We start from the raw sequence: 25,494 nt of genomic DNA, 5'->3' as shown, positions 1-25,494 counted from the left end.
GCTGGTTGGATACTGGGAGGCGTGACGTCAGGCAGTGGGCGGAGTTGGTATGGAGTTGCTGACCGGGCTGCTGTCAGCTCTCCGCGGGGGAACCAAAAGCCGAGCCCGGGTCATGGAGGAGCGCGGCCTGGAAGTGTATGGTAACCGGCCAGTCTGTGCGCGGGGTCCCGGGTCACAGTCATGTGACCAATGCACCGCCCCCCCCCTCCCCCCATGTGTGCGGATGTGTGGTGTCTGTGTACACGGGGTCACAGTATATAATGTGTGTGTATGGAGATATATATATAGGGATGGTATACATACAGGGCTTTGAAAAAGTATTCATACCCCTAAACTTTTCCATATTTTTTCACGTTACACCCAAGACTTAGAGGTGTTGTCCACTGTTAGGACAGCCCCTTCTGATTCCACGTTTCCCCCAGATAAAATAAAGCCTCTACTCACTTCCCGTACCGCTGCCACTGATCGCTTGGGGTTGTAAGGTCACCGCCGGATTCTGTCTCCCCGTCTTCAGACACAGGAACAATCAATAGGAAGTGATTGGCAGCCACAGCGTCACTTCCTGTTGATTAACACATTTGGTCCAATGGCGGAGAGAAGAAAGCTGGTGCTGATTGGACACGGGGCTCACGTGACGTCACAGCGCCACCACCAGAGCTGAGTATAGGCTTGATTATTTTCCCTGGAGGAATATGTGGAATCAGAAGGCATTGTCCTGGTAGTGGACAACCCCTTTTAAATGTATTTTAATATGATATACTAACACTCATCTGGCCAGAGCGCCTTCCAAATGCCATGAAGGGGACACAGCGAGCATGTGGAAGAAGGTGCTCCAGTCAGATGAGACCAGAGTAACATTTTTAGGCTAAATGCAAAACACTATGTATGGCGGAAGTCAAAGGATTTTTTTAGTGTTTGTGTTTATTTCTTTTAATTTACAGATTAGTGATGGGGGTCTCGTAGACGCCTGCCATCACTAATCTATGGCTTAGTGTCAGCTGTGAGCTGAGATTAATCCCTTACTACCCCGATTGCCACCGCACAAGGGCAATCAGGAAGAGCCTGGTGAAGGGCTAAGGTTGTTGCTTCTAATGGATTCGACAATCCTGGGCAGCTGCAGGCTGCTATTATTAGGCTAGGGAGCTCCCATTAACCATGGGTCTCACCAGCTTGCCTGAGAGTACCAGCCCCCAGCTGTCTGGCTTTATCTTAGCTGGTTATCAAAATTAGGGGGGACCACACTCTGGTTTTTTAAACTTTATTTATTTTTACTGTACGCCTACGAGTCTGTGATTGGAAGCGTCAGACAGCTTGTCACACAGGCTGGGGGCGCTGTCTGCAACCAATCACTGACGCCGATGGGCGGGGGAAGCAGTGAATATGTATGCGCCTAATGAGCAGCCCCCAAAGAAGAATGAGTGGGTGATCGATGACTATGAAGCGCTTGCTCCTACCCCTTTTGCGGCGGATTCTGGGGACCGGCATCTGACCAGGCAGCGGGGATCAATACCCCGCCGACCCCGAGACAGTAGGGGATTGATCTGAGAATCCTCCCATCACTAGTGAGAAATGCAGGGACAAAATGCAAAAAGAACACGCCGCATTTTTTTGTCAGAAGTTTGTGATAATTAAACTGCAGACGTAAAAACTGCAACGTGCGCACAGAAAATCTGAATTCTCATAGACTTTGCTGAGAAGTCAAAAGTCAGAACTTGCTGACAACAAGACTGCATCAAAAAAGCGACAAAAACGCAACAAAACTAAATACAGTAGCTTTAAAATAATCAGAAAACCATGTATCATACACTTCACAAATACTTGCTATTTAGTGTTGGTATATCACAGAAAATCCCAATAAAATACATTGTGGATGGAACATGAAAAAATGCGGAAAAAGTTCATAGTATGAATAGCCTTTCAAGGCACTGTGTATGGGATATGTGTATGCTGATATTATATATGATGTGTGTGTGTGTGTACGTACGTGTGTGTGTGTATGTGTGTGTGTGTATGTGTGTATATATAATATATACTGTATATATATATATATATATATATATACTGTATATATATATATACTGTATATATATAGTAGGGTAAGACAGAAAGGCAGCACTCACCGGAGTTGAAGGCACGGTGCATTTATTCGGAGTGACAGTGCTTTTACATGTGGTAGGACAGGTACGAAAGCGGGGGGTTAGGGGGCTAAGACATTGGATGACAGGCTGTTTCGCACAGCTTGTGCTTTCACGAGTCCTGATGATCTGACGTCCACTATCATCAGGACCCGTGAAATCACAAGCTGTGCAAAACTGGTAGAGACATACCCCAAGCGACTTGCAGCTGTAATCGCAGCAAAAGGTGGCGCTACAAAATATTAACTTAAAGGGACCGAATAATATTGCACGCCCCAATTTTCAGTTATTTATTTTGCACAAAAGTTTAAAATGAGCAATAAATTGTGTCCCACTTGTTGTTGAGTCTTCACCATAGTTATTAAAATTTTTATCTTTATGTTTGAAGCCTGAAATGTGGGAAAAGGTTGAAAAATTCAAGGGGGTCGAATACTTTCGCAACAGAAACTATTATATATAATATATATATATATATATATATATATATATATATATATATATATATATATATAATAGTTTCTGTATATACATCAGAGTCAGGCCCTGTTCTTGTAACCGGATCCAGCTCCTCGGCCATGTCCTGGTGTTGTGTTCTTTTCTTGCTGTACATATCCGGTTTCCATACAATGAAGTCGGTTCCTATATCCTTTCGGTAAACTGCAACTTGATCCATGGCTATTGTGCAACTACAGCTCCACATATGCCAGGCAGGTGGGTCATGCTGGGAGTTGTAGTTCCACTGAGGCTGGGGACCATGCTGATTGCAGATGCCACACTGCGCTTATTCCATGAGATGCTTTTGTCAAATGAATCTATAAGTAAAATAACTTGTTTGCCCAGTTGTCCCCTGCCCATGTGCTCTGTATCATGACCCCTTGTTAGTATTCAATCCGGCTAAAGCCGCAGGTACAGAGAACCTACAGGATCCTGGATGAGATGATTTGTTTTCTGCAGTTACACTGGCTAGAATATCTGTCTCCTTTCCTGACAACTCTGTTTTTGTAAATCTTTACATTACCAATGAAGTTACCTTTATGGGGCATCTTTTTATTAATAAGTTGACAGCTATGCGATGATCACCCTTGTGTCTCCATGCTGCCTTTACATTATGCAGTATAGGAGATGACCCATTGACAAGGGGAGCTGTTAAATAAAGTTGTCAATTTATTTGTTAATTTCTAAGAGAATTAACAAAGGAAATATACCTGGGATTTTATACACAAGTTGATCTAGTGATACAATTCCATTTGTATGTACCTGCTATGTGGCACAGTTGGATCTCTACATGTATGTGGTGGCTCGGTGGTTAGCGCTGTAGCTCTGCACCGCTGGGCTTCACCAAGGACAACATATGCAAGAAGTGTGTATGTTCTCCCCGTGTTTGCGTGGGTTTCCTATGGGTTCTCCACTTTCCTCCCAAACTCCAAAGACATACTGACAGGGAACTTTGATTGTCAGCCCCAATGGGGACAGTGATGATGTCTGTAAATTGCTACAGAATTTGATGGTGCTCTATAAGGCTAATTTCACACATCAGTTTTTTGCATCAGGCACAATCTGGCGTGTGCCTGATGCAACGGATCCGGCGCAGAATATGCAAAAACTGATGTGCCTGATCCTTTTTTTTGACGGTTCCAATATACCGGATCTGTCAAAAAACGGATCCGGCGAATCCGTTTTTGCATACTTTTCGTCCGTTTTTTTTGCTGGATGCGTTTTTTTCAATACATTGGAGCATGCTCAGTTTACAAAAACGGATCTGGCGGCCGCATCCGTTTTTTACCGCATTACGCCGGATCCGGTGTCCATAGGCTTCCATTGTAAAACACGGCGCGATGCATTTTTTTTGCCGGGCAAAAAAAGTTACAAGATACGTTCCCTCTGGCCTCCGCTTTAGGCAATTATGACGGATCCGGCAAAAGCCGGATGCAACGCAAGGCCATCAGGCACAATCCGGCATTAATACAAATCAATGGGGATAAAACGGATCCGGAGCTGGATCCGTTTTACCCGTTTTTTTCCGGATTGTGCCTGATGGAAAAAAACTGAAAGTGTGAAGTGTGAAATTAGCCTAAGTGTGTAAAATGAATGAATGAATCCCAGATAGTAGGTGAATGTTTGTGTTTTTGTCATGCTTTGTTATGAAAGTCGTATTGTTATCACCTCCCCAGATATAATCCGGAATATTCGGGATCCGGAGAAGCCGAGCACATTAGAAGACCTAGAGGTGGTGTCGGAGAGTTGTGTGACAGTAGAGGAGCTGGATGATGAATGCTTCCTGGTGATCATCCGCTTCACCCCCACGGTGCCGCACTGCTCGCTGGCCACGCTTATTGGTAAGCCATAGAAAGAGGAAAACCAACCTGGACCTCACTGATCCCAGAACTGTGATATATGCAGGGGCCCCTGTGTAACGGCTGTATCTGGCCCCTTGCTCTTGAATATGGCTGTATAGGGCACATAGGCCCACTCTCTGAATATCCTGCAGCCATTGTCCGCTATGGCATTTATTAGCTCAGCCTAATAATAGAAGGATGTTTTTAGGGTGTCAGTGGCCCTCTTTGCCCATGACAACTAGTTTGTTTTTTCCCTGGACACATTGTATTATTATTATTATTATTACTACCATTTCAGGGTGCATATCATTCATTCTTTAACACTTCTTGTGGGAAGGAGAAGGGAAATCATGCAACCTCCACCATTGATATTTTGGGTTTTGTTTTTACAGCATTCACCTCTAACTATATTCTGTAGGTTGCTCCAATTACAACAATGCTAAAAATGCTTTCTCGATTTCTCTTAATATCGCTTTTTACTTTTGTACTATAATAACATTTTTCCAGGCCATGGTCTTTGCGACACAGTGACCTCAGTGGTGGACCCTAAACATGCGGTAGCTTCTCCTATAGTCATATTCCACCAGCAGACACCGAGGTAAACCAGTGTTTACACCAATGTACGTGTCTGGCGGGTTCATCTACATTCCTTTTTGGATGTGTAAAAAGAATAGGTAGATGTTGTGTATCCATTACTAGAGAAGTTCTGAAAAGAAGAAGAATACTCCACTACCTTATGAGTAGACATCTTGGTCTCTTGCCAGACTAAATACGCAATCCTGCTTCCTTCTCCACCCAATCATGGTCACCACCATAGACTAGAGTTTCTTGCCAAATCCTCCGTTGAGGCAGCCATTTTGAATCCTTTAACGAATCTGCCTTTGCGGTAACCAATTTTCTGTTTTATTTCATCTGTCGGACCTTGCTCACTAAATCTCCCAGACAAATAAGTAGCACTGTAATGCCTCCGCTCATGCTACTCTTTCTGTAGCCATTCATTGAACACAGTGACTCAAGTGCTGGTCCATTAACGCAGGCTCCAAACACCTTCATAGGTCCTTATCTGTTTGGCAGCCTCTCAGATTGAATTATCTCCAAGACCACAGACACTACAGGGCCATTTGTACTGCACGGCATTGCAAAAATCACTCACTTCACCGTCATCTTGCCATGTAAACATGCTGCCAGCCACCCAATGAACGAGCAAATCACTTCTTCATTGGGTGAAGTGATCATATATGCAGCATAAAAGATCTTCACTCTCGGCATCATCCTGTGTAAACAGGTCTCTTACTGCGGAGAACCATGGCTGCCTATGTGCACTGAGCAATCTATTACAAACAACTGCCAATCAGTATTATAAGTAAATGTACCCCAAGATCTCTAGCCTTGGGGGATGCCTCCAAAACTCCAGCTCTCCCAGCACTTTTGGCATACATGCTGGTCACTTCAAGGCATCAGTTCTAGGTTAAGTCGTCTAATGTCAAGCCATAAGACATACCATTGATTCTTTAAAGGAGTTGTCCGACATTAGCTTAACAAAAATTTTTGAGTTTATCTGTGCTGTATTGTCATATAAATCACACCTACATTGTTATTTTTTGTTTTCTAACTTTTGTTCCTCTTGAATTACCCCTTTATTCTCTGCAGCTTCTTGTTTACATTCAGATCCAGCAAACTGACCACTTCCTGTGCAAAACCTCAGTCAGAGCTGGCACCGCCCACCCCAGTGTCCAGCCCCACTCCAGTGTCCAGCCCCACCCCCTGCCCGCCCCCTGCCCGCCCCCTGCACACACATTCCCTGTCAGTATTCTTCCCCAGCACCTGACCTGGTATCACTACAGCATTGCAAATAACAGCCCCACATCGGGCTCTGCACCGCACATGCACACATATGGCTCTGTACCGCACACGCACACATATGGCTCTGTACCGCACACGCACACATATGGCTCTGCACACGCACACATATGGCTCTGTACCGCACACGCACACATATGGCTCTGTACCGCACACGCACACATATGGCTCTGTACCGCACACGCACACATATGGCTCTGCACACGCACACATATGGCTCTGCACCGCACACGCACACATATGGCTCTGCACCGCACACATATGGCTCTGTACCGCACACGCACACATATGGCTCTGTACCGCACACGCACACATATGGCTCTGCACCGCACACGCACACATATGGTTCTGTACCGCACACGCACACATATGGCTCTGTACTGCACACATGTGGCTCTGCACCGTACACGCACACACATGGCTCTGCACCGCACACGCACACATATGGCTCTGCACACGCACACATATGGCTCTGTACCGCACACGCACACATATGGCTCTGCACCGCACACATATGGCTCTGCACACATATGGCTCTGCACCGCACACATATGGCTCTGCACACGCACACATATGGCTCTGCACCGCACACGCACACATATGGCTCTGTACCGCACACGCACACATATGGCTCTGCACCGCACACGCACACATATGGTTCTGCACCGCACACGCACACATATGGCTCTGCACCACACACATATGGCTCTGCACACGCACACATATGGCTCTGCACCGTACACGCACACACATGGCTCTGCACACGCACACATATGGCTCTGCACCTCACACGCACACATATGGCTCTGCACACGCACACATATGGCTCTGCAACCCCCCCATCCCCATCCTCATCCCCATCGGGAACACATGTGGAGTACATACTCACCTGTCCTCGGTCCCCGCCGCTCCTGCACGTTCGTGCGCTGTCTGTGCCCTTTTCAGCACAGTAGTGACGTCACCACTGTGCTGAAGAGAGCACAGACAGCGGGAGGGACAGTGATGAGAAGCAGCGCTGCGCTGCTTCTCATCAGCACTTTCAAATGTACCAGCATCGGTGATCTGTGATGCCGGTACATTTGAATGTGTGATCCTGAGCAGGGGGCCTGGTGCTGACACCACGGCAGCTGCCGCCAGGCCCCACCCCCAGGTCACGGACTTCACAGCAGTGCAGGGGGAGGTTACTGGAGAGTAAAAGAGGTGCGGGGGAATGTGTGGGAGGGTGCAGGGAAGGGGGCAGGGCTCATCACACTGTAGACACCCAGCAGGGAGGCGACATGCTGTTCCACATTTGCATGTCAACATGGCTCTGCCCATGTTGACATGAAATGACCGGAAGCAGCAAAATCGTGGCAGGAGCGGTCACATGACCGCTCTGAGCCGGGGGAGAGGGGCTGACAGCAGGGCAGGTAAGTGGTCTCTATCTACTTACCTGCCCCAATGTAGCCCAATAGGGAAATAAAAAAAAAATGTCAAAGAAGCCGGATAACCCCTTTAAACTTCAGATTTGGCTTTGAAGAGCCTGGATTGCTGGCCGGGTCGCTCCTCCAGCCGACATTCCTGCCATTGACTTTTCCAGACAGACCTTCTCTCTTAGGGCCCAACTTAAATATAGCTAAAATGCTGTGGTTGTCCGAGTTGTACTGCGAGCGCAAGGGATTTCTAACCAGGTCACACTATATTTTGTATTGTCTTTTTGTCATTGGCTATCTGCTAATAGAGGCCACTGCCATTAGGGAACAGTGCTTTCATAAAGGGGTGTATTTGATCAGTACAATGTTTAGGTAGGGGGTACTATTAACATTAAAACAACCGGCGGTTTTATAGTAGAATGTAGAGCTTCATTCTTCGTGCCCATTGTAGGCGCTTTTGGCTATGGATCATCATTGGCACTGGACCCAATCTGCAGCTATACAGCTTTATATCAAGCAATTGCAACCCTGTTGTCTGTTCACCAATTTTGATCGGTACTATCCACAGCATGCCAGGATCCCCACCCCTCCAACCCGCCCCAAGACCTGCTGTTCTGGAGCTGTCCTGATCCTTTTATCCAGCCATTAGTTTTTGTCCAAAGTCACTCAGATACTTGCACATTTCTATTTTTTTTCTCGCTGTTCGCTTTCTGCCAGATATATCTGTAACGCTGCGTCCCTGCACTCCTTGCGCTCCTGCAGGGACATGCTCTGACTCTCAGCACCGCGGCCCGCTCCCTCGCTATCCAGTGTCCCTGCTCGCTCCTCAATGTGGGCTTGTCCTCCTCCCGCCTCCTGGAGTCTGTGCGCACGTCACAGGGCCTCCAGGATCGCTCCTAAGGGCCAGGGTGCCACTCCTAGGCTGAGAGGCACTTCCTATCGCTGAGAGGCACTGAGTATTTAAGGCCTACTAGAGGAGTTGCCTGTTCAACTCCATCAGTTGAGTTCTGTCTAGTTAGTTCTCGTCACACTGTCCGTACTGTCCCGTCTGGTCCCGTCCTGTCCTGTACCTGGTTCCACCCTGTCCTGCCTGTTGGCACCTGGTTCATGTCCTGTCCTGGCTGTTGGAACCTGGTCCCAGCCTGTCCTACCCAGTGGCACTTGGTTCCAGTCCTGTCCTGCCTGGCTACTAGCCCGTTCTGCCTTTTCTTAGCACCTGGTTCCAGTCCTGTCCCTGCCTGTACCTGGCTACCAGCTCACCCTGCCTGTTAGCACCTGGCTACCAGCCCGTCCTGCCTGTTGTTAGCACCCGGTTCCAGTCCTGTCCCTGCCCGTACCTGGCTACCAGCCCATCCTGCCTGTTGTTAGCACCTGGTTCCAGTCTTGTGCCTCCCCGTACCTGGCTACCAGCCCGTCCTGCTTATTGGCAACTGGTTCCAGTTTGTCCTGCCCGTACCTGCCCTGCTGATGCAGGAAACTCTGCCTGTCTGTCCTGGCCCTGCCATCTGCCTTGCTAGTGACGTTGCCTGTCTGTCCTGCCCTGTTGGTTCTTGAGACTCTACCTCTCTGTCCTGCCTGTGCTGTCTGCCTTGAGCCACCCTGGTGGTCCCTGTCTGCACTTGAGACTCAGTCCTGTCTGCTCCATTGTCCGCCCCTGTCTTGGGGGTCAGCTGCCACAGTTCCAGTCCTCAACCCCACGTTAAGGGAAGCCCGGAGTCTCCCTGTGGTCCAGTGGGTCCACTTCTAGCTCACTGCAGCACCATCCCCAGCAGTAAGCTACACAATATCCCACCTTTTCATAGGTGCCATTGTAAATAAATCTTATTCATAACCTGTGATACGTGTTCCTATATGTCCAGTACAGATACAGCCGAGCTTCTCACATTCTTCTCTGACGTGCAGGTCTGTGTCTGAGAGTCAAGCTGCAGAGATGTTTATCTTTCAAGCACAAGGTAAGAAATCCTTTTACTAACTGGACCCTGACCCTTCCTTGACATTGGACATTTAGTAAGCTGTGTTGTCACCTGATGTAATGTTTTGCTGATTAGTTTGGTGGCTTATCAATGGGGGCTCTGTCACCCCCTGGAAAATTTCTTCTATGTCCAGCCCTGACATACAGTGCCTACAAGTAGTATTCAACCCCCTGCAGATTTAGCAGGTTTGATAAGATGCAAATAAGTTAGAGCCTGCAAACTTCAAACAAGAGCAGGATTTATTAACAGATGCATAAATCTTACAAACCAACAAGTTATGTTGCTCAGTTAAATTTTAATAAATTTTCAACATAAAAGTGTGGGTCAATTATTATTCAACCCCTAGGTTTAATATTTTGTGGAATAACCCTTGTTTGCAATTACAGCTAATAATCGTCTTTTATAAGACCTGATCAGGCCGGCACAGGTCTCTGGAGTTATCTTGGCCCACTCCTCCATGCAGATCTTCTCCAAGTTATCTAGGTTCTTTGGGTGTCTCATGTGGACTTTAATCTTGAGCTCCTTCCACAAGTTTTCAATTGGGTTAAGGTCAGGAGACTGACTAGGCCACTGCAACATCTTGATTTTTTCCCTCTTGAACCAGGCCTTGGTTTTCTTGGCTGTTTGCTTTGGGTCGTTGTCTTGTTGGAAGATGAAATGACGACCCATCTTAAGATCCTTGATGGAGGAGCGGAGGTTCTTGGCCAAAATCTCCAGGTAGGCCGTGCTATCCATCTTTCCATGGATGCGGACCAGATGGCCAGGCCCCTTGGCTGAAAAACAGCCCCACAGCATGATGCTGCCACCACCATGCTTGACTGTAGGGATGGTATTCTTGGGGTCGTATGCAGTGCCATCCAGTCTCCAAACGTCACGTGTGTGGTTGGCACCAAAGATCTCGATCTTGGTCTCATCAGACCAGAGAACCTTGAACCAGTCTGTCTCAGAGTTCTCCAAGTGATCATGAGCAAACTGTAGACGAGCCTTGACATGACGCTTTGAAAGTAAAGGTACCTTGCGGGCTCGTCTGGAACGGAGACCATTGCGGTGGAGTACGTTACTTATGGTATTGACTGAAACCAATGTCCCCACTGCCATGAGATCTTCCCGGAGCTCCTTCCTTGTTGTCCTTGTGTTAGCCTTGACTCTTCGGACAAGCCTGGCCTCGGGACGGGAGGAAACTTTCAAAGGCTGTCCAGGCCGTGGAAGACTAACAGCAGTTCCATAAGCCTTCCACTTCCGGATGATGCTCCCAACAGTGGAGACAGGTAGGCCCAACTCCTTGGAAAGGGTTTTGTACCCCTTGCCAGCCTTGTGACCCTCCACGATCTTGTCTCTGATGGCCTTGGAATGCTCCTTTGTCTTTCCCATGTTGACCATGTATGAGTGCTGTTCACAAGTTTGGGGAGGGTCTTAATTAGTCAGAAAAGGCTGGAAAAAGAGGTAATTAATCCAAACATGTGAAGCTCATTGTTCTTTGTGCCTGAAATACTTCTTAATACTTTAGGGGAACCAAACAGAATTCTGGTGGTTTGAGGGGTTGAATAATAAATGACCCTCTGAATAAACTTTTCACAATTTAAAAAAAAAAATAAAAAAAGAAATAACATTCTTTTTTGCTGCAGTGCATTTCACACTTCCAGGCTGATCTACAGTCCAAATGTCACAATGCCAAGTTAATTCCGAATGTGTAAACCTGCTAAATCTGCAGGGGGTTGAATATTACTTGTAGGCACTGTATGTCCTTTATGTATTAATTTAGGATGTGCAGGTTTGTTACACAGAGCCGTCTTATATACAATACGCAAAAGTGGTTGTCCAACATAGGAAATAATCCAGGAATGGATGCTTGTATTAGAAAACACTGAGGCATCCTCCCCTTCCAGCAGCCTTGTGGGTCAGGCTCAGACCTCCGGAGCGGTAGTGATGTCTGCGATGTTCACAAGTCACCAAAAGGCTGAAGCCTGACAAGAAAGTGACCAGAAGATTGTGTCATCAGAGAAACCTCCAATGACACTTTTCTTCAAGTCAATCACAGGCTTGACTGGTGAACAGAGTAGGCATCACTTACGTGTCAGACCACCCTTTGAATGGGGTATTCCTAGCTTATAGTGGCCTACAGCAGGACATGATTATTACCGTGTATTTCCACAAATAAGACCTCCCCCAAAAATGAGCCCTAGCAGGGATTTTCAGCATTTTCAGTGCAAGGCTTAAATATAAGCCCTCCCCCGAAAATAAGCCCTAGTCACGGTTCAATAATGAAGTGTGCAGCTAAAAAAGTTATAGATACTGCAGGACACTTCATTATAGACAGCGGGCACCCCGCAATCACACTCAGACGCCAAGCAGAGGACCTGCAGTGATCGCAGCCCCGCACACATCAGATCTCTCACACAAACATTCAGATCTCTCACACAAACATCGGATCACACACACAAACATCGAATCACACACACAAACATCAGATCACACACACAAACATCGGATCACACACACAAACATCGGATCACACAAGCGTGCAGCACCCACTGGAGATCACAGGGGGGGACCTGGGAGGCACGCAGACGTCCGGGTCTGGTAAGTAAGAGACTCCTGGGAAGTGGGGGGGTCTGCTTTTTTGGGGGGTAAACTTACCCCCCAACCGTGTTTCTCCAAGAATAAGACCTCCTCCAAAAATAAGTCCTAGTGCTTTTTTGGGGGGGCAAAAAAAATATAAGACAGTGTCTTATTTTTGGAAAAACACTGTATTGTTGAGGTCTGCATTCGGATCCCTGCCAATCCAGAGAACAAAAAGGGCCCCTTTAGCATTGTCCCTGTATAGTGGCGCTTACATTAAGGCCTAAGCCACACGGCGAGAAAAACAGTGCGAGTGGAGTGCGATAAAACATCGCATTCCCCTCGGACCAATTCTAGCCTGTGTGTCAGCACACATGGGCGATTATTTTCTCAGCCCTAATCGGACCGAGAAAACAATCGCAGCATGCTGCAATGTAAGCTGAGTCTCTTTCTCTCGCACCCATTCAAGTGAATGGGGCGAGAGAAAAATCGCACTGCACTCGCGGTACACCGGTGTACCACTAGTGCAGTGCGAGAATGGCAATAGCCGGCTACGCAGTAGAGAGGGAGAGAAATCCCTCCCTCCCCTCCTGAGTGCCGGCCCGCCCCCCCGCAGCTGAGGTCTGCCCGCACGAACGAACCTCAGTCGCAAGGACACACGCATGACACTCGGCTCTGCTGTACTGCCAGCACGAGCCGAGTCTCATGCAAGGGGATCGCAGTAGTGCCCGTGTGGCCCCAGCCTTACCTGCAGTGCAGGGAGCTGCAACATGCATTGACAAAAGGCAACTTATATGTCAAAAATGCTCTTTATTTTTCATGTGCCACGCGGTCTATAGGAATGCATATGGTCTTTACTATTTTGAACCCTCACTGGCCAACCACTTTACGACAGGTGATAACTCCTTGATTGCTGGGGGTCCGATCACTGGGACTTGCAGACCTTGGCAGTTATATCTTTGGCATGATTGCTTGATCACTGCTCCATTCATTCCCTGTCGGGCTACCATGCGCTGCACTCTGCTTTTTTTTCAGCAGCCTTCTGGAGAATGGTGGTCTATTGCCATGCTGATAAATGTGGACATATAAATGACATTGCCCTCCCATATATACAGTTGAAACTAGAAGTTTACATACTCTGTCTAAAAAGACACATATGTAATAATGTAAAGCAGGTAATTCTTAATATCTTGGGAAGCAACATACCCCTGGGCCCGTCCACCCTTTTATTAGGAGATAAGCCAGTGAGGCTATTCAGCAAGTCATTCCGTCTCCTCTAATACATAACTATGGCAGTGAGTATTCACCTTGCCTCTACATGGAAAACTTCTCATTTATCAATCCAAGAGGTAAGGGATAGGCTTGACGAGATAATGTTATACCAGTGTATAGATGCAACATGGTCGGACAACATGGACAATTTTCTGGTCTTTTGGCCCCCTTGGGTTGACTCCTATCAAGACCGTGGAAACAACCTATCTCAAGTATCACGCCTATCCCCATGACCTACCCCTACCTGGAGAGACCCATTGACTTGTGGTTTTAACCCTGGTCAAACGGAATAGGTTTGTCATCCCTCCCCTCCCCCTCTATCATTATTATCTCTTTCTCAGTCTCTTTTCTTTAGACCCCTCTCTATTTCAATAGCTTGTATTACATTTTTTGCCTTTTTTTTTTTTTCTTGTTTATTCTTTTTGCAACAAGTGTTGTTATTCGTAGTAAACCCCGGGTAGGGGAAAGTTTGATTTGCATTGTTCTTATTGTTAAAAAAAATCAATAAAATATTTGATACGAAAAGACACATCTGCATGTTTTTCTCACTGTCTGACATGAAGTCAGAATGAAACTTTCCTGTTTTAGGTCAATTAGGAACCAAAATGTTATTTATATTTGCCAAATGCCAGAATAATGAGAGAGAGAATGTTTTAAGGTATTTTTTATTACTTTCTACAAAGTCAAAGGTTATCATCCATTTCATTAGTATTTGGTACCATTGCCCTTACTCTGTATGGTCAAACATTTTGGATCATCTTTCACAAGCTTCTCACAATAGTTGGTAGGAATTTGGGCCTATTCCTACTAACAGAACTGGTGTAACTGAACCATGTTTGTAGGTCGCCTTACTTGCACCGGCCTTTTCAGCTTTGCCCATAAATTTTGAATAGGATTGAGATCAGGGCTTTGTGATGGCCACTCCAAAATATTGTCTTTGTTATCATTAAGCCACTTTGTAACCAGTTTGGCAGTATGCTGTGGGTTATTGTCCATTTGGAAGACCCATTTCCGCCCAAGCTTTAAGTTCCTGGCTGATGTCTTGAGATGTTGCTTCAGAATTGCCACGTAATCTTCTTTCCTCATGATGCCATCTATTTTGTGAAGTGCACCAGTCCCTCCTGAAGCAAAACAACCCCACAACATGATGGAGCCACCTCCACGTTTCACAGCAAGGATGGTGTTCTTAGACTTCAAAGCTTCTTAGTTTTTCTTCCAAACATAACATTGGTCATTATGGCCAAACAGTTCAATTTTACTTTCGTCAGACTACAGGACATTTCTCCAAACGTTAAGGTCTGTGTTCCTGTGTGCATTTACAAAGATTAATCTGGGTTTTTTATGTTTCTTTTGGAGTAATGGCTTCTTCCTCGCAGAGTGGTCTTTCAGCCCATGTTGATAGAGTACTCCTTTCACTGTGGTTAATGACACAATCTTACCAGCTTCCGCCAGCATCTTTACAAGGTCTTTTACTTTTGTTCTGGGTTGATATGCACATGTCTGACCAAAGCACGTTCATCTTTGCTACGCAGAACCTGTCTCCTTCCTGAGCGGTATGTTGGCTGGACATTCCATCTTCTTTGTACTTGTAAATACTATTCCTCATAACCATGTATAAATATGTGGGTACACGGATGCCCCAGATGGGGACAATCAATGGCCAGCACTTACTCCATTGCATAAATAGAAACAGGAGAACTGGAGTACTATATAGTGCAAATTATCACAAATGTTTATCAGACAATACAAAATTCAAAAAAGCACACACCAAGAAAAAAATGGCCATGATTAAAAATGACAATAAAAATAGCATGGAAGGGGAGATCGAGCCCTGAGTATGGAAACAACGATTATGTCAGAATGTATGAACACCCGTATACAAAAATAGATTATTAGTATGAAACAGTATATATATTATATACAATAACAATATTTGTATAAATACCCCAATCTGGAGAGGACAGCATACAGCCCAAGCAAAATGTGCATCCTAAAGCATAAAAAACACCCAGTGGCAGGTGAACATAAGAGCCGCGCTGTCCAGAGGGTCTATCCCAAGCCACATAGGGCTTCATCAGGGAGGAGAATTCGCCTCTCCTCCCTGATGAAGCCCTAACCACACGGGCATTTATCTTCGGCGAAACGTGCGTTGGATGGCTTGGGGGCATTTTCATGTGGGAACTCCCTGAGTTGGGACACTTTGTTTACTGCACTTAGCACTTTACCCTATGTGACTTGGTATACACCCTCTGGACAGCGCGTCTCTTATGTTCACCTGCCACTTTGTGTTTTTTATACTTTAGGATGCACATTTTGCTTTGGCCATATGCTGTCCTCATTTGTGATAATTTGCAATGTATAGTACTCCAGTTCTCCTGTTTCTATTTGTTTGTACTTGTGTATAATGTTTTGTACAGATGAACAAGGCACTTTCAGGTATCTGGAAATTGCACCCACTGATGAACCAGGCTTGTGCAAGTCCACATTTCTCTTCCTGAGATCTTGGCTGATTTCTTTTAACTTTTTAACTTCCCTATGATCCTACACAAAGAAGCAGTGTGTTTCAGATGTGCATTAAAATATATCCACAGGTGTGTCTCTAATTAACTCATATGTTGCCAATAAACCTATCAGAAGCTTTCAAAGACTTTACATCATCATCATGTCCAAGGCATAGTACTCTTAACGTATGTAAACTTTTGACTTTGCAGAAAGTAATAAAAATGCCTTAAAACTTTCTCTCTCATTTATTCTGGCATTTGGCAAACATAAATAATTTTGGTTCCTAATTCACCTAAAACGGGTTTATTCTGTTTTCATGTCAGATAGTGAGAAAAACCTGCAGATGTGTCTTTTTAGATAGTGTATGTTAACTTCTGGTTTCAAATGAACCTACCATGAAGGTTATGACAAATGCCACTTTGTAGGCTTACAGTGGTATGTTCCCGTCATAGGATCCCATTCTGAAAAGAAAAGCCGACAATCCTCTGGTATATACTGTATATTATGTAATGGATCGCTCTGCATAGAATAGTCTAATGAAAAATGTAGGTGACTCAGACAAAAGATAGTATTAACAGGGTAGCAATGATTACTTTTACACATGCTAAACAAATACAGTTCCTATACTGTACCAGTTCCGCACCACTTTACAAGGCAAAATGTCTGAGACCTGGAAGTTGTATACAGAGTCTGGTGATTTCTAACATTCTTATCCTTTACAATTAGAGGAAAATCAACCCAAATAAAATAATTTAGTAAATAATTAGTTTGTAACCCAACACTACTAATCCCAATACAATATGCAATGACTTGCAGTCATAGTTTATTACATCAAAACTGCAGCAAAATGACTGCAATAATACACATTGTCCACCAGATGGCAGCATTTGCTCATTCTGTAATGGAAATCCCAGTTGCTCCATCTGAGCACTTTTAACCTTATAAATGCTGATGGATTAAGCACATTGCAAGGCAAAAGGAATATATTACAAATCCTGGTTTCACACACCCACAGTCCTGGCATAGTAGCTTGGACCGCAGGGAGATCTGGCAGGTTGTCTGCATTCCTCACTCTTCCAGACACTCTGGTAAAGTCCTGACCTGCAGTTTTGCACTGGTTTTGTGGGAAGTTAGTGTCATATAATCGCAAACAATGTAATACATTGTGGGAGACCTGTACCTGCCATCATGTTTTGATTCTTTGATCCCACAATGTCCTGAAGTGGGTGAGTTCATGTCCTTCTTCTATTTCAGCTGGAGATCTATATTTCCGAAGGAACGCACTCAACGGAGGAGGATAGTAAGTTCATATGTCTTTTACCAATAAGACAGGTTACCAACATCGGATATGAGCTGAGGCTGTGTAAATCCAAGATGCTTCATTCTATCTATCTATCTATCCCTCTATCTATCTATCTATCTATCTACCTACCTATCTATCTATCATCTATCTATCCCTCTATCAATCTATCTATCTATCTATATCTACCTATCTATCTATCCCTCTATCTATCTATCTACCTATCTATCTATCATCTATCTATCTATCCCTCTATCAATCTATCTATCTATCTATCCCTCTATCTATCTATCTATATCTACCTATCTATCATCTATCTATCCCTCTATCAATCTATCTATCCCTCTATCTATCTATCCCTCTATCTATCTATCCCTCTATCTATCCCTCTATCTATCTATCCCTCTATCTATCTATCTATCCCTCTATCTATCTATCTATCCCTCTATCTATCTATCTATCTACCTATCTATCTATCTACCTACCTATCTATCTATCATCTATCTATCCCTCTATCAATCTATCTATCTATATCTACCTATCTATCTATCCCTCTATCTATCTATCTACCTATCTATCTATCATCTATCTATCTATCCCTCTATCAATCTATCTATCTATCTATCTATCTATCTATCTATCTATCTATCTATATCTACCTATCTATCATCTATCTATCCCTCTATCAATCTATCTATCTATCCCTCTATCTATCTATCCCTCTATCTATCCCTCTATCTATCTATCCCTCTATCTATCTATCTATCTATCCCTCTATCTATCTATCCCTCTATCTATCTATCCCTCTATCTATCTATCCATCCATCCATCCATCCCTCTACCTATCTATCCCTCTACCTATCTATCCCTCTATCTATCTATCTATCTCTCCTATCTATCTATCCCTCTATCTATCTATCTATCTATCTATGTATCTATCCATCCATCCCTCTATCTATCCATCCCTCTATCTATCCCTCTATCCCTCTACCTATCTATCCCTCTATCTATCTATCTATCTATCTCTCCTATCTATCTATCCCTCTATCTATCTATCTATCTATCCCTCTATCTATCCCTCTATCTATCTATCTATCTATCTATCTATCTATCTATCTATCTATCTATCTATCTATCTATGTATCTATCCATCCCTCTCTCTATCTATCCATCCCTCTATCTATCCCTCTATCTATCCATCCCTCTATCCCTCTATCTATCTATCTATCTATCCCTCTATCTATCTATCTTCGGAAGTGAAAATATTGCCCATTGCAGTCATTGTAAATATAAAGTCTAGAACATAGAGTTGACTTTTTGCTGATTTATTGATCCATTTGCCTCAATTACAGAGTTCAAGGTGCATTATGTGGAAAGGTAAACAAAAAGCATAACTAACCCCATTCATGGGGTCAAACTACAATAGTTGAGCAAAATCCAGGACAGGATAAAGCAGCAGGTTAGATATGGAGAGGCCAAGGATGACCGAAGATAACGCCCCGTTCATACCTTTGTTCTGACATCTGTTTGTTTGTTCTTGAAACCGGAACAAAGTGCATTGAAAAAACGGAACCATTGCATAATATTGATACAAACCGTAGCAGAGGACCCCCGTTGATAATTTCAGGGTCTTTCTCAATTCCATTATGTGTCTGTTTTTAGAACAGAAGAGCTTTCTTTATGCTGCAGGTTTTTTTTTGCTCCATTCTAAAATGAGGACAAGATCGGCGTGCTCTCAGGCGTGTAGTCTGCAGTGGGATGAGGAATCCCCGAATACTGTAGGTATAGATTCACCGCACTCTCCTTTTGTTATTCGAATAGTTTATTAGACGTTCAGAATATTGGACATCTGCACAAATATGTGGAAGATGCATGTAAATGCGACATAAGTTTAATGTTTCGACCCTACCTGGATCATAATGTCACTATATTGTGAGGCAGTCAATATATGAAGGTCGCTATGTTTCCCCCAAAATGTGTTTGGAGACCTTGTGAGACCCGCTGGAGTGTGTTGTTGTCACAGTCATCGCTGTAAGTGCAACACAAAATTTAAGAGTGTGAACTTGGTGAAGATCTTTGACCATGTGATTTGTTTAGGTAAACCTGTTAGGGCTTTTATTTTTGGAGAGTTCTATAGCTTTGGCAGTGGGGCGGATCTCTCCCTCCAGTCCAGGTCTTGCAACAGGCTCATGTTCGGGGAATTGCATTTAATCCTGCAGTGCACAGCAAGGTGTGTCTCGCTTGGGATCCAGGCTGCTGGAGCAGCAGGTGCAGTGTGGAGTAACACAGGCCAGGATTGAGAGACCTGGACACTGTATGCGGACCCCTGCACTCGAGATTCCTACAGCAGTGCAGGCGGCTATTGGGATATTTATATGACCACATACATGTGAACCGGCTGTGTTCCGGGTTTCCAGGTCTGTAACACTTGTGTGGTGTGAATAAAAGACTGTCAATGTGAACACGATCCTGGGTCACTGCATCACTTGACTGGCTCTAGAAAGCCATAGATTCAGAATATGTAGAAATATACAAATGGGCGCCCCTGTGCCTCCGTCTTGTGCGTCCACCCAGATGAGTCAATAATCATCAGCGGGGCCCCTCTACTTACATTTGCATCAGTTATGCATCGTGGCGATTTTTGTCATTAATTCGGTTTTCTGTTCTTAAAAATAGAATAATCAGACAGAATATCAAAACACCAATGTGAACTGGGCATTATCTACACAATGCAGAGGACAAAAACATGGATGTGCATGTACCTAACTCTTCCAATCTATAGTAATGGAGGTATAAGGATTCTCCTGTGTGGCAGGTTATACACTTGAAATGCATGAGTTCAATATGTGTTACCTGTACAAGCCACAAGTCATGGTAAATCCACATGCAGATTTGCCTCACGGCACATTGCCACCACACACCTCGGTAACTTGTATTGCCATACATCAGTGCCACCCCACATTGTATGGGCATTACCCTAACAAAACCCCCAGGGTGAAAATTCTTCAGATTAGTGTTTTGTATAGCAGCCTTGATCCAAAGTTCGCAGGAGGAAGATGTGCCAAATTCATTAAAGAGAATCGAGCATACATTCAGTGGCTCTATTAGGGCTTAAGCCTGCTTTACATGTTACAATTTTGCATACAATATCGTATGCAATCGTAACCGCCCCCATCGTATGTGTGGCACGTTCAATTTGTTGAACGTGCTGCACAAACGATTAACCCCCGTCACACGTACTTACCCGTCCATACGACCTCGATGTGGACGGCGAACGTCCACTTCCTGGAGTGGGAGGGACGTTCGGCGTCGCATCGATGTCACGCGGCAGCCGGCCAATAGAAGCGGAGGGGCGGAGATAAGCGGGACGTAAACATCCCGCCCACCTCCTTCCTTCCGCATTACCGGCCGGGAGCCGCAGGACGCAGGTAAGATCTGTTCATCGTTTCGGGGGTGTCACACACTGCGATGTGTGCTACCCCGCGTACGATGAACAATCTGACATTCAATTTTTAGGAATTGAACGACGTGCATGCGATGAACGTTTTAACGTTCAGTCGCACGTACCTGTCAAACAATGTACCTTACGATGCCGGATGTGCGTCACTTACGACGTGACCCCGCCGACACATCATAAGATATATTGTAGCGTGTAAAGCGGCCTTTACGTTTGCAGATCTAACAGTTCTCTGAAAGCTGAGCTCTGTTTAACCCTCCTACGCCACTGATTGTCAGTTTACTGCTTATGCACACTGTATCGAGAAAGCTGCCAATCAGTGGTGTATGAAGGGTTAGGCTATGTTCACATTGCGTTTGCTCCTATGTTCAGTGTCTCTATAAGGGCTTATGTTTGAAGCCCCGCAAAACAAAATTCAGGCAAATGCGCTGACAGGGCCATTGACTATAGTGATGAAGACTGAGTCACAGTCTGCTATGTTGGACATTCTTTTTAGCCAAATATGCTTATTGGCGGGCAGCACGATTTAGTAGTCTACTACTTCGTCTTGGTGCCTGCCTCAATTATGTGTATACAGCTGAAAACGGATCTCCAGCAGAGCAGACTGACCTCGTCTACATCATTATAGTCAATGACCCTGTCAGCGAATGTGCCTGAATTCCGTTTTCCAGGGCTTCAAACATAAGCCCTGATAGAGCCACTGAATGTACACTAAAACGCTATGTTAATATAGCCTAAAGGTCCAGTCACACTAAGCAACTTACCAGCGATCCCAACAACGATAGGGATCGCTGGTAAGTTGCTAGGAGGTTGCTGGTGAGATGTCACACTGCGACGCTCCAGCGATCCCACCAGCAACCTGACCTGGCAGGGATCGCTGGAGCGTCGCTACACAAGTTGCTGGTGAGCTCACCAGCAACCAGTGACCAGCCCCCAGCGCCGCGTGGAAGATGCTGCGCTTGGTAACTAAGGTAAATATCGGGTAACCAACCCGATATTTACCTTGGTTACCACCGCACGGAGCTACACGTGCAGAGAGCAGGGAGCAGCGCACACTGAGCGCTGGCTCCCTGCTCTCCTAGTTACAGCACACATCGGGTTAATTACCCGATGTGTGCTGCAGCTAAATGTGCACAGAGCAGGGAGCAGCGCACAATGCTTAGCGCTGGCTCCTTGCTCTCCTAGTTACAACACACATCGGGTTAATTAACCCGATGTGTCCTGCAGCTACATGTGCACAGAGCAGGAGCCGGCACTGACAGTGAGAGCGGCGGAGGCTGATAACAAAGGTAAATATCGGGTAACCAAGGACAGGGCTTCTTGGTTACCCGATGTTTACATTGGTTACCAGCCTCCGCAGAAGCCGGCTCCTGCTGCCTGCACATTTAGTTGTTGCTGTCTCGCTGTCACACACAGCGATCTGTGCTTCACAGCGGGACAGCAACAACTAAAAAATGGCCCAGGACATTCAGCAACAACCAACGACCTCACAGCAGGGGCCAGGTTGTTGCTGGATGTCACACACAGCAACATCGCTAGCAACGTCACAAAAGTTGTTCGTTAGCAGCGATGTTGCTAGCGATGTTGCTTAGTGTGACGGGGCCTTAACCCGTCCTACACCAATGACTGACAGCTTTCTGGAGACACTGTGCATAAGCACTAAACTGACAATCGGTGCTGTAGGCGGGTTATACTCAGCTCAGTATTCAGACAACTGCTAGATCGGCAGCAAATATTAACTTTGACTTTATCAAAACTGCAGCAAGCAGCCCAGTAAGTGATACAAAGTTGGATTCTGAGTCTGAGCCCCTACACCATGCTGCTTTCACTTAGGGTATACAAACCCTGGTGACCGATTCTGTGCCAGTGTCAGATAATGTATTTGAGTCCAGGACTGTAGTACATTTCTGCTATAATTTAGGCCTGTTTTGTGATCTGTGTGGCTGTGCCTCCTTCTGCTAAACTCCATCCACTTTTTAGAGTTGGCATAAAATGCCGAAAGTCACACATTTTTTGTGCACCATTTATCAATACTGTGTAATTGTACAATTATTTTTACTGCCCATGGCAACCAATCAGATCTCCGCTTCCATTCCTTAAACTGCTTTTGAAAAATTAAAGCTGAACTCTGGTTTGGTTGCTATCGGCAACAAAGACAATTGGACTGTTAGACCGATTTGTAGATGAGGTCCATGTGTACATAGCCTCACACCACGGTGTTTCTAATGATCCAAGGTTTGGGTATGTGCGCACACCAATTTTTTTTTTTTTTTTTAAGAGGAACACTTGTTTTCCCCTGGTGTTTTGTGATTGTAAGGTAAAGAGTTACTTTGGAGCGGAAAACGCCTGAAGAATGGTCGGGTCACTTCTTTAACCTCTTGGCGTCTTTGGATACCTGAAGCCATTAAAAGACGCTCAAAATCCTGAACGTACGTTTTTACACTGATATATGTATGTTCAGTCTTTTGAAGAAGACGCCGTGTGCACATACCCTTAGGCCACTACATGGATCAGTGGTGATCTGAGTTTGGTCAGTGGGATTCAATGGGAGATCCAGGCGATGTACACATGTGCTAAGCTTGCGCCATATAATGTGTGGCTGTGCTCTTTCCCTTTTAGTATTAATGACTCCGATTTTATCTACAAGTTAACAAACAGATAAACGATAAGGAACGAGTCTCGGCAGCCATGGAGAACCCAAATCTTCGAGAGATAGTGGAGCAGTGTGTCACAGAACCGGATTAGATGGAGGAGCGGAGTTGTGGGGGACATGAAGGCCTGAAACAAGGGACATGGACAACCCGATCCCTTCGTGGAGACAAGACCACTGGATGTGCACTATCTGGGTTGTACTGAATGACTTGCTCACTCCTGGACTGCAGCCCCTGCTGGTGTCTGGGCTGTCAGGGTCTCAGATGACAGCACACTTTATACTCGGACTAGTCAACGGCTCCTTACCGATTAGTGGTAAGGATGTAGTATGGTAATAACTGTTATTGCAGTGTGAAGAGGGAAGTCATCAATAAATCTTTTATTCTCGTTTCTTACTTGGTGGAACCATTTGTCACCTCTATGAACATCTGCACGGAGCCTGCACTTCTCTATTCAGCGTGGCCTGACAACTACCAGCATGGGATTACTCCCTCCTCTATAAAAAAAAATTGTTTAAAAGAACTGAGAGTCCTCAGTGGTTGATACCTTTTAATGGCTAACTGAAAAGATGGTAATAATTGTAATCCCTCCTCTATAGAACAGGAGCCATGTGTTTAGCAAGTGACCTGTTCAATGACCCGTAGGGAACCCTGACTCTTGTCTATGAGGTTCTGACCTTTGGCTCCGGGAACACAACAATAATGTTTTACAATGGTGGGGGTGAGCTGAGCTTGTTTGGAGCTGTAAATCCAAATGTCAACTAAAGTAGGTCAATGTACACTTTCATAGACAACATGCACCACATGGACTCAGCAGAAGTGTAGTGGATTGTAACCCGTAGACAGGGTTGTTATGTGAGGTGCCATATAATCCTTGGCTTATCATTTCATCGTCTGATTGGGATCACACACAGGTTCCGAATTGACCTAGACTACTGTATTATATGCCAAGTTCCCTTTTTTGCTTTGCAGTCAGTGAAATCTGCAGTGAAAATCCTTATTTTCCATAAGAGTAGGATGGGGACACGTGGCACCTCTGCTGATCAGCTTTTACAGTGCCACCAGCTGGAATTACTCGGTTGTGTGGCTGCACATCACATCTCCATCCACAAAATAGTGGCCGGGGCTGGGTACTGCTCATCTACCCCCTATTTATTCTAATAGGGGCAAATATGCAATACCCAGCTATGATAACATTACACCTGACGGAGCTGTGTAGCTCAGCAACTGAGTACTTCTGTCCAGCGGAGGTAATCGGAACAGCTGATCGTTGGGTGATCGGTGTTGCACCCCTGCCGATCAGACATTGATGACCTATCCTGTGGATAGGTCATCAATGTTAAAGTCCTGGACAACACCTTCAAGGTTGGATATATGAGGCAGCAAGTGAACAACCAGTTCTTGAATTTGATGTGTTGGAAGCAGAAAAAAATGACCAAGTGTAAGAGTCTCGCAAATTTGACAAGGCATGAGTAAGTATCTACCAATAAGGGCTCAATAAAAGATACTCAATGCATGAGTTACAGATTTATCGGAGCTCAAAGATCACTGACGGACCTACGTGAATGTGCTCCATGGTCTACTAAACTTGTAAACACTGTTTATTTTTTTAATATGTGAGTGGTTTGGTGTATGTGAGCCCCTTCTTGACATTTCTTGATGGCATTGGCTTTTTTTTATAGCAGAACTATGTCTGTCGTCCTACAAAAAGTGTTAAGAATTGTTTGAGGAACATAATGAGTTCAAGGTATAGAAATGATCTCCAAGTTCTGCAGAAAAAAACAAATCGAGCATGGGACGTTCTAGAAAAACCAATCTGATCCATGGCGGCCACAATTCGCAACTTCCAGGACTTGGGGTTAAATCCACATGGTGCAATGTATTTGATGTGGTAAATCTGCAGCGTAATCCATTAGTATATAAGTCGATTTACATTTTAAAAATCTCATCTATTCAGAAATATTTTCGGTGTCTAAATTGACCTGTGGATTTTCATTGCGGATTTCACTGGCAATACATAAGAGTGAAATCTGCACA

General features: G+C 45.0%; 1 protein-coding gene across 1 annotated transcript; it reads left to right on the top strand.

The window, feature by feature from the left end:
* The first annotated feature begins 4 nt into the window (after positions 1-4).
* On the top strand, positions 5-23,853 carry CIAO2A (cytosolic iron-sulfur assembly component 2A). Its single transcript, XM_075346096.1, has 5 exons — positions 5-140; positions 4,307-4,471; positions 9,646-9,695; positions 17,304-17,349; positions 23,454-23,853. The coding sequence occupies exons 1-5, from the start codon at positions 50-52 to the stop codon at positions 23,549-23,551; spliced, it is 450 nt and encodes a 149-aa protein (XP_075202211.1). The 5' UTR covers positions 5-49; the 3' UTR covers positions 23,552-23,853.
* The last annotated feature ends 1,641 nt before the right edge of the window (positions 23,854-25,494 follow it).

This window comes from Anomaloglossus baeobatrachus, chromosome 4, assembly GCF_048569485.1.
Source record: "Anomaloglossus baeobatrachus isolate aAnoBae1 chromosome 4, aAnoBae1.hap1, whole genome shotgun sequence".
In the NCBI taxonomy this organism is placed as follows: domain Eukaryota; kingdom Metazoa; phylum Chordata; class Amphibia; order Anura; family Aromobatidae; genus Anomaloglossus; species Anomaloglossus baeobatrachus.
The sequence above is the reverse complement of the archived record's forward strand: the minus strand, read 5'-3'. Positions and strand labels throughout refer to the sequence as shown.